This window comes from Notothenia rossii (genome assembly GCF_949606895.1).
Source record: "Notothenia rossii genome assembly, chromosome: 5".
Lineage (NCBI taxonomy): Eukaryota > Metazoa > Chordata > Actinopteri > Perciformes > Nototheniidae > Notothenia > Notothenia rossii.
Genome location: NC_136903.1, coordinates 20048676 through 20062941, shown reverse-complemented (window position 1 = coordinate 20062941; position 14266 = coordinate 20048676). Strand labels below are relative to the sequence as shown.

The window sequence follows — 14266 nt, the reverse complement described above, 5'->3', positions numbered from 1 at the left end:
CATCTGCTGCTTCTCCAAACTGCTCTCTGCTGCCACAGTTACCCAGACATGCAGCAGCTGTAGTGGTGACCAGTATAGCGCATTGTAAAACCCAGGTTGTGTATGGCAAATAAGATTATTGGGAAGGTAAACTGGATTGTGACGTAACGGGTTTAACCCCCCGGCAGAGAGACACCGCGTGCTGCTCGCGCACGGTCAGCAGCAGTCGGTGAGGAGCAGAGCAACTCGTGCCTCCTCCAGTCCATAAACCCTCCTCCCTCCCTCCCTCTCTCTCCGGACCTGAGCATGACTTCTCACACATTTCACTGCGACTGAACAACACGACAACATGGCTTCGTTCCTCGAGGTGAGGCTGCTGGGTTTGGGGTGTTTGTTTGTTTACTTGTTAATTGTCAGGGTGTGGTTCTGCACCGTAGGCTTGTTTGATAGACGGCAGGTTGCATTAGCTTTGCAATCATTATTTAAGTGTTTCGCTCCGCCACATGAGCGTCTGATGTCCCATACATTGTAAGTCATGTGTGTGCGGGGATAAACAGGTGACCGAGAGGCTTCACTGTGATCAAACGTTATCTGTCAGTGCCAACCGTTTTTTTAGTTAAAGAGGCTGCTTCTTCCTCTTCCAGATCGCTGATGATGAGAAAGGCTATGATCTGGACCATTTCTGCGTCCCCAGACATTATGAGAACGATTTGGAAAAGGTGATCATCCCCCATGGACTCATCATGGACAGGTAAATCCCCCATACAATGAAAACAAGTCATATTTCTCTCAAGTCGTCAGGCTCTCTGATACACACACATACTGGTTTGTGCTAAGTACACTTTACTGTATTTGTTTGACAAATCACTGTAGCCCACATCCTGAAGCTTATTTGAATGTGGATTTGGGAGGTTGGGGTTGAATCCAGTGCAGTGCTGTGAAATGCATTGTAGGCAATTAGGTTTAAGTGCAATTTCATGTAAGGCATATCCCCTCGGCCAATACTGTACTGCAGTCAACATTGAATTTTAATGTACTGTTTCCTTCTCTCCCTCCCTGACTTTACTCTATTGTGTTTACCACCTACCCCACCCAGGACAGAGCGTCTAGCCCGGGATATTATCCAGGACATGGGGGGACATCACATCGTAGCTCTGTGTGTGCTAAAAGGAGGATACAAGTTCTTCGCAGACCTGCTGGACTACATCAAAGCCCTGAACCAGAACAGCGATAAATCAGTCCCCTTGACAGTGGATTTCATCAGGGTGAAGAGTTACTGTGTAAGCTGCTTCTACTCATTTAATTGCCAAGAACCAATTCGGATGATGTGAGGTGTGCGATACAAATGAGAACAATCTCCTCTGCAGTATTCAAAGCGTTTGTGATATAATTCACTATATTGGAGGGAATGATCATTTCTTATCATCCCTCTCAAATTACAATGATCACATTTGTAAATGTCTGAATCTGTATCAAATATATATATATTTCCCCTGTAGAATACAATAAGGGACATTTCTGGAGCACCACAATAATGTCAACCTAATTAAGATGAATTGTTCAGCCTTTTTATGTAATAAGGATCGGATCTGTAAACTCACTGAGATGGATAATGTTGTTTTTGCTTTGTATTCCCCAGAACGACAAGTCAACAAACAGTGTCAAAGTCATAGGAGGGGATGAGCTGTCCAGTCTCTCAGGCAAGGTTGGTCTACTGTTTATTTTTCAGGCAGAAATTCCTCAACTGCACACGTTATATAATTGCATAGCTTATCTACTGTCCTTTTTCCCCCACAGAATGTTTTGATCGTCGAGGTAAGACCTTTTCTTCTTTATTCTGTATTGAGGCTCTATACTGAGGATTTTTTTTGTGTGTGTTTGACTCCACCTTAATGTAACCAATTACTGTGTCCTGCTTTATAAAAAGGATATCGTGGAGACAGGAAGAACCATGCAGACGCTACTCTCCCTGCTGAGTGAATGCAATCCCAAGATGGTTAAAGTTGTAAGGTAGGCACCGTTAGACACTTTACAGACCAAGTTGTATACCTCCACTGTAACATGTCTAATGGACACTCTCCTTTAGGACTGCATTAGAGATGTAATGTGACGGAGGGAGGGAGCAGCTTAAGAGTTAATCTGCCGCACTAATTTAACTGCACTGTGGCGGTAGAGGCAATTTCTCTGATGTATTTCCGACAGCTGGTTGAAACAGGAAATGTGTTGAAGTAACGTGGGTTTCCTATGATGCTTGCATAAAAGATAGTTGTCTTGGTTTGATCTACTGTGTATGGGTAGGCTCATTTGAACTGATTTAATGTTCACCCTATAATTATACTTAGCAAATATGTTGCTGAATAACAGTTATTATCTGAACTATGAATACAATTCTTAAATGGCAAGTTTACTCAGTTCAAACACTGAAAAAAACAATTATTCTACTTAGTCATTGTGGTCTCACGCCATGCAGATAGTTCCTCTTCCTGCTGAGGCTGTGCAACTTCTGCTCACATTTCTGCTGCCACACTAAAACAACAGCGCTGACTGAAATTGTAATTGTGGTGCTAAAATAATTGAAGGATTATATTTCAAAAGCTTAAAGTCTATGTGAAAATACAGTAAACAGCTATATCTGAGACTATTCTGAACCTTGTTTATGTAAAATGATAGGGCTGTTGAGCTCAGATCATACGTCCAGAAAGAACATCCCTTTGCTACAACCGCCTATACTTCGCAGGAGCTTGAGCCAATCCCAGCTGACATTAGGCAAGATGCAAAGTAGACCATTGATAGGTCAGGGCCACTAACATACACACATATAGCATAGAGAAAGACAATCATTCACTCTCACAGAACGCTTTCTTTCTGTGAGTTAAGCTTTAGGACAGGCAACCTCTATTCATTGGCCCCACTTAGCCTTTACTCTGCATCCACACGTTTAAAATAAGCTTCACACAAAGAGGTTGATCTTGAACCGTGGCAGGCATTAATTAAGATGTTGTGAGGGTGTACCAATCAGTCAGGTTTAAAACTTGCACTGAATATGTTGTGGTGACAATTGTTCTTTCTTTTTAGCATGTCAATTTCCCTTTACAGAGCCTTTTGTTTTTTATATCCTGTATTTTCCTTGTTTGTAATTGTAGCCTCCTGGTGAAGAGGACCCCGAGGAGTTCAGGGTACAGACCAGACTGTGAGTGCCTCGCTTTGCACTAAGTTATCTATGGATTTTAGTATTGTATGGCAGTGATCATGCTATGCTCACACGAACAGCTCTGGAAAAAATCAAGAGACATACCTAGAAATAGTAAAACCAGAGAAACTGATAATTTTGCAGTGGTCTCTTAATTCTTTTCAGAGCTGTATGTTTGTTGGCTGGAAGGGCTGGAGAAGTGTTATTTAATCAAACTGTGTTTTTTCCATGCAGGATTAACAGTTATTTCCGGAAAATGTACTCCAAATGTAGCCGAGCCTGGCACTTATGCACTAATGCATTCCTGGTAACCCCCTGCTCACACCGTCTCTGATTATGTAATGCTTTTAGGTCTGTGTTGTATAATCCCCTTAAGATTGTTCCTTAAGGACAGCTGTTACTGTAAGCATTGTGACTTCCCACTGGCTGTGACAGCTTAAGTACAACCTCAAAGAGACATTTAAAAGAGCAACATCTATTAGTTCACCACAGAGTTTCAGACCACAGTAAATGTTTCCACATCTCATTTTAGATCAGCGAGTAGAGTTGAGAGAGTTTAATTTCCACTGCACTTGAAATAAGCAGTTGTTTTATGTGCCTCACAGTGGTAGTAATGGTCTGTATTTTTATTTCAGATATTGGTTTTGAGGTGCCAGATTCCTTTCTGGTGGGCTATGCTTTGGACTACAATGAGTACTTCAGAGATCTCAGTGTAAGTTTGCTGGTGTAGATGATTTTAGATAAGGGGTATGAGGACAGATAACCCATGCCATGTTATCATTTAATCGTATACAGTTGTTCACTGATTCTCATAGTATAATATATTAGCAGTTTCAAAATGCAAAACTAGTTAACTGTTTTGTTGAAAGAATAGTTTCCATTATCAGCTGGCTCAAAGCAAGCATGTTTTTAATGTATTGTGATGGAGTGATACCAAACACTTTATCATTATTATTTTTTAAATCTTAGAAAAAGTACATTTCAAGCAGTACAAATTAAACAGGACATGACCTCAGTGCCATCACTTGTATCTAGCAACTGCACAAAAAGTCACATTTAAAAAAATAAAAATCCAAATGATGAACTATAAGATAAGATAGTACTTTATTGATCCCAATTTGGGAAATGTTTTTGTTGTACAGCATAAAAAAGACATGGCATTGTACAATAAAAATTCAAAGACTAGAAATAAACAAGAAAGTAGAAAATATACATGTTGAATTAACAAGGTGTTATGTATACATACATATATACATAAATATATGACAGGTAGAATATTAAATATAGAACAGATTATGTAAATGTACAATGTGGTTTTATTCCAAGAGAAACTATGGAGCAGAGAGTTCTCTGCCAGCCAGAGGTGATTTCTATGCAGAGAATGTAATGAAAAAACATGCACTGTCCACTGATTTATTTTACCCGTTCACAGCACATCTGTATACTGAATGATCAAGCCAAGGAGAAGTACAAAGTGTGAGCAGAAGTGCTGGAGAGGCGATGGCTGATATCAATGAAGACTAGGACCACTGTGATGCCCATCATTAGTTTTGCTGTGTTTTGAAACTTATTTATTTTTCTACATACAAATCCACAAAATGTGACATGTGGGTTGTAAATAACTTAGAACTTTTTCTCCCTTAATTAAAATACATGGGATCAGTTATGTATACTACACATATTTTGGTTGTTACATTTTTATTTATTTATTTACATGTGTATAGACTGCCTGCTGTCTTATCTTTGAGATGGATAGAAGAATGTAATTTATTTGTTCAAGTCACAAGTCTCAGGCTAATTACTGCTTTTATGTTAAGTGAGCTGTGAGTCAAATGTAAGTAGCCTTCAATTCATTGTAATGTTTTTTTGACTTATAATGCAGATATTTCCTCTCATTATGCCATAATATGACTGACTTGGAATGTAGGCCTACTGTAACGTTATGTTTTATTCATGCTTTCATCGAAGACCTGTTTACAGCAATACAAATCTTGTGAAACCTTGATTCTTAGTTTTGAGAATGTATTTTTTCACTTTTCCCTGAAGTTATATTTATGTTAAAATACTTAAAACTGTGGCTTCTATACAGCCATGTGTAAGTGAAAATGGCACTCCATTTCCATTTAATCCATGTGATAATCTTTGCATTCCTATTTATGAGACTCTCGTTTTTTACTTTTGAGATGCAAATGTGAAATCGACGTCAAATTCGTCACTACAATGCTTGTGGCTAACTGGCTGTGTTCGTCGCACACTGTGACGATTGGTTGTTATGAAACTTCTCGGCCTTGAGGTACAGTAGTCTAATCACGTCTCGGAAGTGATATATTTGACTTACCTGTCGAATGACATACGGGAAGTTACGAAATAACTCTTAAAGACATTTTAGTTAGTTACATTTGTTATCCCAGATACTATGTTAGCAGTTCCTCATGCTATCGTTAGCTTATCAGTCCACCGTGTGACGTAGAATATGTGGGACGAATGGACCTCAGTTTTATTTCAAGTTTTATTTACGATAAACTAACTTGTTCATTGCATGCTGCATAGTTACTGATTACCAGACACTAGTTAATATTTGATTGTTTAGACTCCGTTGGACCTGACAACCCGCAGTTTCATGCTGTACTCGAGTACTTTTACATAGTTTGTCCGTTAGTCTTTTTTTCCTGTCCTCCACTCTGTTTCTGCGTCGAAACAGCTGCTACAATGCATGTTAAAGAGGACATCATAGCCATTTTAGAGCAGTTTGACATCGGGAACAAATTATCTTCTCTACCGGTGCTACCCAAAGCCTCAGTGCTGATCCCACTGATGTTGAAGAATGGAGAGTTGCACATCATGATGACCCTGCGATCAAAAGAGGTAACAAGTGAGGGTCAACTGTGGGTGTACTCAGCTCAGAGAGCCTGTTGTCAACTGTTCTGATCTAAATGTATAAGAGTATTATGCCTCAGTTGAATAGTCTCTGATTGAGTCCATTGCATAACACAATATAAATGTTGGGACCTATGGTTGGAACCAGTTAAATAAACAGCTGGTTTGTTTTCTGAAAATCAAAGAAAATTATTATTATTAACATTATTTGAGAAATAAACACAACAGAGGAGTAGCCTATAAAGAGGTAAAGCATGTTTGAATTTCTAATGTTCTATTATATCTTTGTGCTATGCTGCCTATGCATGCAGTACTGTAAAACAGTCCTTTTGTGTCTCTGCAGCTGCGGACCAGTGCTGGTGAGGTGTGTTTCCCGGGTGGGAAGACAGACCCCAGTGACAGAGATGATGTGGACACAGCTCTGAGAGAGGCCGAGGAGGAGATAGGTCTCCCACCTGAAGATGTTCAGGTGGTCTGTAGACTGGTCCCTATCATCAATAAGGTAGGCCAGTGCAAACAATTACCCCTTCAAACCATAGACTGTATAAATGGACGTAGTGTCCGTTACGTCCCCCATAGGATTCTGCACATAAGGCGCTTTCACACCGGAGTACTTTTCCCAGTAGCTATAGTTCTGATATAGTTCAGAAAATGTGCGTTCACACCCAGTGGCGGAGCCAGGACATTTTCCGTGGGGTGGCCAGGATGGAACCAGTGATCATTTTGGGGTGGCATTGAAGTCACTATTATACAGTGGCGAACCGTGTCTATCACAACTGGACCTTCTGTAGACACACACACCCTCCGCCGCCGCCTTGCTTTCTTTTCTAACACAAAACCACTGTAATGCGTAGTGCATGGTCCGAGAAGGACAAACAAATCAACGTAACACTGTAATATTACAGATCAACAAAACAGATACGATTCTCATTTATTAATTTGATATACATTTTATTTATATAATTAAATCGATTTTTTGTTTGTTTTATCTGAGTGTTCCAGGGTATTCTCTGAATACCTTGAAGGCCCTGGCGGTTTGCCACTGCTATTATATGAACATAAAAATACATCTCACTATAAAATAAGGGGTTATTTAAGGCTATAACACACCTCTACATTATTTGGGAGTAAGTGGGTGGAATAGATCAAATAATATTCAGTATATCTAACTATTTTTTTCGTATTCCCGCAGGCAAAGTATCAACGAAGCTTACATTATACAAATGTAATGCAATATACAGACTGTTTAGCTTATGGTGATCAGCAGCCCTATGAGCTCATTCTCTCAGTGTATCATCAGGAATACAGAGACACACACACATCATTTAAATAAGAGTTTTTAAATTAAATGATAGGTTAAGAATAAACATCTTAAAGTAAATAACAATAAACAATAGCCCTTAACCCTGTAAGGCCCCCGGTTGTAATTTTACAACATTACTTGAAGCTATCTTAAAAAAGTCAGTAAATGTTTTTTTTTTTTAAAAGACTACATTTACATATAGACAAAAGGTTATTTTGTTCAGCCTCACAATGCTATTGGGTAGTAAATGTGTTTATAGGTCCTGCCCTCTGGCCATACACGCCAGGGATTTTGGGCCCCATGAAAAGATATCACATTGGGCCCCACCACCAGGCCCAGGCCACGCCAACCAATCACAGTTGCTGTAACCACACCTCCAGAACCTAACCGACTAATTTATGCTTTAAATAACTCTACCTGTACAGGCTTGCATCTATCTTGTAGTCCAATACTAACTGCACAATATTTACTGACACTGAGCTGTGAAAATATAACACTTATGGGGGGGACAGGGCTGCTGAGTCTAGAGATGGATCTGTTGGTCCTGGCACCAGGGGGAGGGACAACTGATTTAGTATGAATAGCTGCTAAAAATGTACCTGCATTTACTAAATGTCAGTGAAATTAAAAACCTGTATAGATATTAACAGTACTTAATGTCAGCTTAGTAAAAAAAAAACATAACAATTATTATTTACAATGGACTACGCGTAGCTAACAGACACATTTCCTCCACTCATAGACCACACCCACCTTTTCTTTGAAAAACTGGGTGACATACTTTCACCCTTTAGTCAAACCAAACCATTACATGTAAATAGAAGGGGGTGTACAGAGGCTTTGGATAATTAACTTTTGGAAGAAAATAACTTAAAGGAATTGTAATTTTAGTGACTACATTATCAATATAACGTCCTATTAATGTTAATTCTTGATGAATGATGAAAGGTTACTTAAACATTTTTTTCTTATTGTTCTAAAATTGTTTGGGCCCCCGTGGTGAGGGTGTTTGGGGTGGCCAATAGGGTGGCCAGGATTCAGCTGGGGGTGGCCGTGGCCACTCCCAGCCACCCCCCAGCTCCGCCACTGTTCACATAAAAAAAAAACGGAACTAGAACTTAGTTCATGAGAACCTTTTCACCCCCTTTTCAGTCCCTAGGCGCATACACAGTACCGCAGTACTTTTCACACAAAGGTTCATGAGAAATCTTTAGTTCGACGGTTGGAGTTTGACGCTCCTGAACTGTCAACAGGACAGTGGCGACTGGTCATTAGTGTCAGCAGAAAGTATTACAAATAATGATTACAAAGAAATGCAAAAAAAAAAATATATATATATTTTAAGATCATGTTTAATCATCTGATTCGTCTGTACATTGCTGTTTTAGTCTGTGTTCTTCTAATTAGTGTCTACAGTGTGTGCCTATTGAGCTGTTTTAGAGCCATATGGGACAAAACCCGATCATGCCCCTCCCTCTCACTGTCAAAACTACACTGCGCATGCCCAGAGTATTTTCCTATTTAATGTGTGGCAAAAAAATAATGACCATAGGGGCACTGAGCTGCCATCCCCACCATACGTCATCTCACATAATTCAGAGCTGATTGGCTGTAAGTACGTGTGCCGCAAAAAGTATGGTGTGTGAAGAGGAGACGAGAGAGAGTGACGCGTCCTAAAACCATGCCTAAAACCCGGAAATAAGCTGCGCATTTAAAAAAAACTTTAAGACCTAATATAACTAAAAGGGTTGTGTTATAAAACAATGCGCCCCCCACACAGTTGTCATGAAGGAGGAATCTTACTATACAGAGAATATGTTTTTTTGAACCACGATGTAAACATTTATTTCTGCTGTAAAGTTGGTCATTTTAACATGGGGGTCTATGGAAATTGCTCCCTTCTGCAGACTGCTCCTACTGGCCACTAGATGGACTGCAGTTTGAGGCACTTCCTTATTGGCCTCCCGGCTCTGCACAAGAGTTTGCCGCTTGCTTCAAACGCATCAGCTGATTTTGGTCCATCTATTTCACATACCCCCCTCCCACCTCTATTTGTATCTCTTTTAACAGAGCGGTTTGTTGGTGACCCCGGTGGTTGGCTTCATAGACGATTCATTTTGTCCCTGTCCAAACCCAGCTGAGGTCAGTGCTGTGTTCACTGTCCCCCTGGACTTCTTCACCAGCGACAAGGACCACTATGCCACCCATGGTGTTGCCGGAACAACGGGGATGCTGCACTCTTTCCATTTTGTGGACCCTGATTCAGGAAGCCAGTATCACATATGGGGCCTCACTGCCATGTTTGCCATACTGGTCGCTGCCCTGGCTCTCAAGAAAAAACCTGACTTTCATGTTGCTTTTGACCCAGAAGATCCAATATCCTTCTTCCAACAGGTTCTACACAGAAGAACGAGTAAACTATGACCAGCTGTGTCCTGATGCTTGTAATGCATTTGTGCCGATACAAATACCTGAAGCAGGAGTGTTTTATAATTGTTGTTCCTTCATATATAGCCTTGTGAAGATAAGAATACATTTAGTAATGTGCAATATTTGCTTGAGAAGATTAATATATAAAACTTTCAGAACTATTCACTTATGAGAAAAAAAACACATACGTTTTAATTTTTATTAATTCATTTAATGTAGCAGCAGGATTACAGATATAAACAGAAGAGTATACAAATGTCCAGACCAAGGCAAAGTACATGTTAATAATAGTTCAGATGTATGATAACACACTGGGGTTGACCTTTATCCCGACTGCGGGGTCTTAAGGCTAGATACTAAAGCTCAAGCTACACAGAACGGATACAACAAAACTGTTGGAGAATGTGAAATAGAAAGCGAACTAGGAAAAGTGAGCTAACTGAGTACACACAAGATACAGCTCACACTATTGGCAATTAACAGTTAATTTATCATGGTTGCTCCTTTTGATCAAGCAGTTCACAGCAACAATAGTAATGTTGACAAGCACATCAACACAAGATAGCTCTCCATAAAACAATCTCCACGGTCTCGTCCCTTTTACCTCACATGTACAAATCTCATGAGGCATGAAAAACATTTTCAACAGAAAGTAACAAACAAGTTGACAATTCACTGGTGAAGCTGCACGATGTTGTACAAACAAAATATATCTGTATGGGCTATGGTAATGCTTGTGTTTAGAAATAAAGATTACATCACAAAAAGGTGTCTTGATGTTCAACAGTCCTAGAGAATAAAAAGGACAAGGAGCCAAATAGTATGACACGAAAGGGACACCAGTAAACACAGCAGAGTAACAGTTAAGTTATCAAGGCACACAAAGTTCTGTTGAAAGCATCACAATTGAAATTCAAGATACCCCTGCAGTATATTTCACATTTAAATATACATGGATATTCATTACATGACTGAAGGACAAAACTGATATTTTGTAAAGATTTGTGTGCTATCTTCACCACCTTTTAAATTAATGTTTCACATGTTTTGTTTCAGGTGGTAGTGGCTATTCGAAGAGTCAGACTGAGCATCCTGGATTGCTCAAAATGAAACTGGACGTGAAAAAACATGAAATTACACCACAATCCAAGACTAAACAATCTGACAAAATGTACAGTGATAAAAATGACAGTTGGTGCCACCCCCACCCTCAAAATATATGTTCTTTAAAACTGTAATTGGTCCGATGTCAGATGCAGAGCAAGCTCTATGTCCACACCATGAGGTAAAATGTACATTCATGAAACTGAAGTCACAGGTTGGCTTTCTGTGTTGGTATGGCTTTAAGAGGCATTACTTTTCCGCACTTCTTCCGCAACATCATGTGCTCTTAAACTCCCCAAGAGGACTGGAATGCTTGGAAACATTACTACTGCGCTCTAACCTGATCTACAGTTAATGGATGAGTCAAAGTGCCATTTGAGATGCATGACATAAAAAACAAACACACAAGAAAAACCTAGCCCATGTATTATGTTATACAGGTTGGGTAAAGTCATTTTTATAAACAGTATAATTAAGTTCCAACATATTTGCTTGATGTCCACTTAATTACATTACTAATATCAGTCACGCACTTCACAATAAACCTGCGCTTCATTTCAGGAAAACATACCAGCAATGATATATTCTGTGCTATGAGCATAAACCAAAAAGTTTAGTTTTACAAAAATACTCTGCATTTTTGATACATGGATACAAAATTCTAAAAAAGATAAGTTACTTTAAAACGGATCACGAACAACTGCAGGAAAAAATAGTATGACTATGAAAATGTAAACAAATGCATATGTGAGCAACACTATTCTAACATTTGAATTATTCTCAAAAATTGTCTTTATGATAATGCCAAAATTGGCCACTTTTATAGATATGGAAAGTACAGCCGTTATATTTTGCATCAAAAAATAGAGTAATGTATCAAATTGGTGGAAATGTTTAGAGGAAAACTGATCAATGACACAAAGTACCTTTACGTATCTTTTATAAATCTTGCACTCAAAAACATGCTGAATTACTATCCATGTAAGAGCTGCATAACTTAAATGAGTAAGTACGAATGAGTAAACATTATGATAGCATTTGCAAGGACATGAATGAGACAAGATGATTCACAACAGGAGCTTTGGTATGCCTGGGTGCGCTCCAGTCTGACCCCACAACAACAGCCAGCTCTAGACTCAACGCCGCTTCAAAACTAACAATTATTGTCAGTGCTATAGAGATAAGTATAAACTGTTATGTACTATCATCACATCAGAAGTGCCCACCATGCCTGCACATAGCACCATAGATCAAAATGGCGGCCTCTATGTAACAGAGATTTCATTTACCAGTGAGCCCCTGTTCACAACACATGGGACGGGCACTCGATGCCAACTTCACACGGTACCAACACTGAGACAAAAACTTAAATATCTAACACAACACAAAGTAAAACAGTCTCAAGTGACAGATTGGACAGTAAATGGTACAAATAACAATACGATGAAAACCCCTTCATTTCATGGACTAACTAAAAGAAATCAGTATTTTAGGGTGTTGTGTCAGTGTGTAAAACACAAAGGCCTACTTACCACTCCAACACTGAAAATTGACAATGCTTTTGTGGGAATGGCTGTTTGTTTAGACTGGACCACTGACACTGAATACAAAGAGGAATTCAACAGTGAGTAGACATCCTATACAAAGTTGTCATAGACCTACAAAATAATGTAAAAATGCTTGATTAAGATGTATTTACCTTTACAAAGACAACTGCTGTGTTACTTTTTTCGTTTTTTTAACTGAATAGTTCCGAGTACAAATTCAGCTGGGTCAGTAGAGAGCTGTGGACGAATATAAGGATTATCTAGAGGTTATAAAGTGCTTGAGATAAAATGTTTATAAAACCACACGACACTCCATTTTCACAAGTGGAACGTTTCTTTCTATCCACATTAAATTTGTAAAAGTTACCAATTCTTCAAAACAAAAAATATATACACACACACTACATAGTTGAATGCTTCTTAAAATTGGACAAAAAAGCTTCTGCAAGCCCGGTATTGTCGCCTTGACCTATGAAAACACTGGGAGGTGCCAGAACCAAAAGCCAAGTCACAGTTATCACAAGGGTGAATCTCATTTGAGAGTGTTTGATAGGCCCTCTTATTTTTTGGGGGAACCCCCTACAATACCAGAATGTATTGACTGATCACCATTTTGGTGAGTGAGTTATTTTTTGTGGAGTCGATCGATGCTCAAACTCTCTTCTACTAGAGTCTGGTCATGTGCAGCACATATAATGGAGGCAAACATTCTACAAATGTACTTAATTTGTCAGTCTATACTCTTAGAGTAGTCAAATTGATGACATGTGCAAAACCAGGGTCTAATTAACTGCAAAATATCCTGTCATGTCATTAGATTAAATTGAGTGGGGACAATATTTTATCCCTGTTGTTATGCCAGGTAAATGATATTCACATGATGAACAGACAAAAACACATCTCTTCCCCTCATATTGGGCTTGAAGTCTTTACACTCACAACATGAGATTCAGTTTTTATCTGACACAATCTGATATTCACTTCATCGCTGGCTGTTTTAATCTGCTCCGCCTACTCTGACAATACTATTCCCGTTTCCCTGTTGCTGACATTCTTTATCCCTTTCCAGTTTCTCCACCAAAGCTGGTAGGTTTTTTATCATCATCTCAGACTCATATTATTAAAAACACTAACAACAAAACTCTGCATTTCTGAGACTGATGGATAAAGCAGTTATTACAGGCCTCTCTGATCCTGCAAGAGGAGTAATAACAAAGGCGGATTCTTCGATTCAAGGACGATGGATGTATGAAGGCTCTAATATTTAAAATATTCAATAAAAACAATTGCAAGAATGTATAATTGAGGTTTTAGGTAAAGGGGCATTTAATGATTAAATATCCAATTGTTTTCTAAATGTTGTGGCATTTGCACAAAACACCACGCACTCTGGTCAATGTAGGGATGTTTAAACACTTTTCACTGCTTTTGTAGGCTTTCCAGTATGTCCTCAAATTTATCCATGTTGGACGATGCAGATATTGAAGCCTGCAATTGATTCTGTAAGCTACTCTGTGTCTGTAGATTGGTCTGCATTGGAGTCGGCAGGCTTGTCTCTATGGTTGCCTGTAAACTGGACTGCATTGTTGTTTGTGTGTTTGTCTGCATGGCGCTCTCTAAGCTTGACTGCATTTGGGCCTGAAGGGTGCTCTGTAAGCTGCTATGCATGTTAGGTGGCATGGTGGAGGCAGCTTGTCCCATTGGCTGGTCCAACAGAGGCTGCATGTGACTGGAGCTCTGAGGCGGGCTCTGAGCAGCGAGGGTGGGTCCGGAGGAACTGAGCAGCTGGGGCGAGTCTAGGAGGAAGAGAGAATGGAAATAATCCTTATAACCAAA

General features: G+C 39.4%; 2 protein-coding genes across 5 annotated transcripts in view; one reads left to right on the top strand and one right to left on the bottom strand.

The window, feature by feature from the left end:
- LOC307040932 (hypoxanthine-guanine phosphoribosyltransferase-like) lies at positions 1-10403 on the top strand. Of its 2 annotated transcripts, XM_079684157.1 has the most exons (9): positions 1-346; positions 624-730; positions 1076-1259; positions 1619-1684; positions 1777-1794; positions 1907-1989; positions 3123-3169; positions 3805-3881; positions 4602-5174. In XM_079684157.1, the coding sequence occupies exons 1-9, from the start codon at positions 329-331 to the stop codon at positions 4647-4649; spliced, it is 648 nt and encodes a 215-aa protein (XP_079540283.1). In that variant the 5' UTR covers positions 1-328; the 3' UTR covers positions 4650-5174. The 2 variants fall into 2 exon arrangements, with proteins under 2 accessions (XP_079540283.1, XP_079540282.1); XM_079684156.1 differs by lacking the exons at positions 1-346; positions 624-730; positions 1076-1259; ... (2 more) ...; positions 1907-1989; positions 3123-3169 and adding exons at positions 6390-6548; positions 9420-10403 and having other exon boundaries at positions 3198-3881; positions 4602-6034.
- nfat5a (nuclear factor of activated T cells 5a) overlaps positions 9965-14266 on the bottom strand; it is a 27036-nt gene continuing 22734 nt past the window's right edge. For 2 of the 3 annotated variants that reach the window (XM_079684154.1, XM_079684155.1), the window contains exon 12: positions 9965-14226. In XM_079684154.1, coding sequence (XP_079540280.1) covers positions 13850-14226 — 377 coding nt within the window. In that variant the 3' untranslated portion in view covers positions 9965-13849. The remainder of the gene's footprint in view (positions 14227-14266) is intronic. The other variant, XR_013808635.1, reaches the window with a different exon arrangement.

Coding starts and splice junctions, on each gene's coding strand:
- LOC307040932 (XM_079684156.1), top strand. CDS start 5,879: ATGCATGTTAAAGAGGACATCATAGCCATTTTAGAGCAGTTTGACATC. Junction 6,035..6,389: donor TGACCCTGCGATCAAAAGAG/GTAACAAGTGAG, acceptor GTGTCTCTGCAG/CTGCGGACCAGTGCTGGTGA. Junction 6,549..9,419: donor TGGTCCCTATCATCAATAAG/GTAGGCCAGTGC, acceptor CTCTTTTAACAG/AGCGGTTTGTTGGTGACCCC.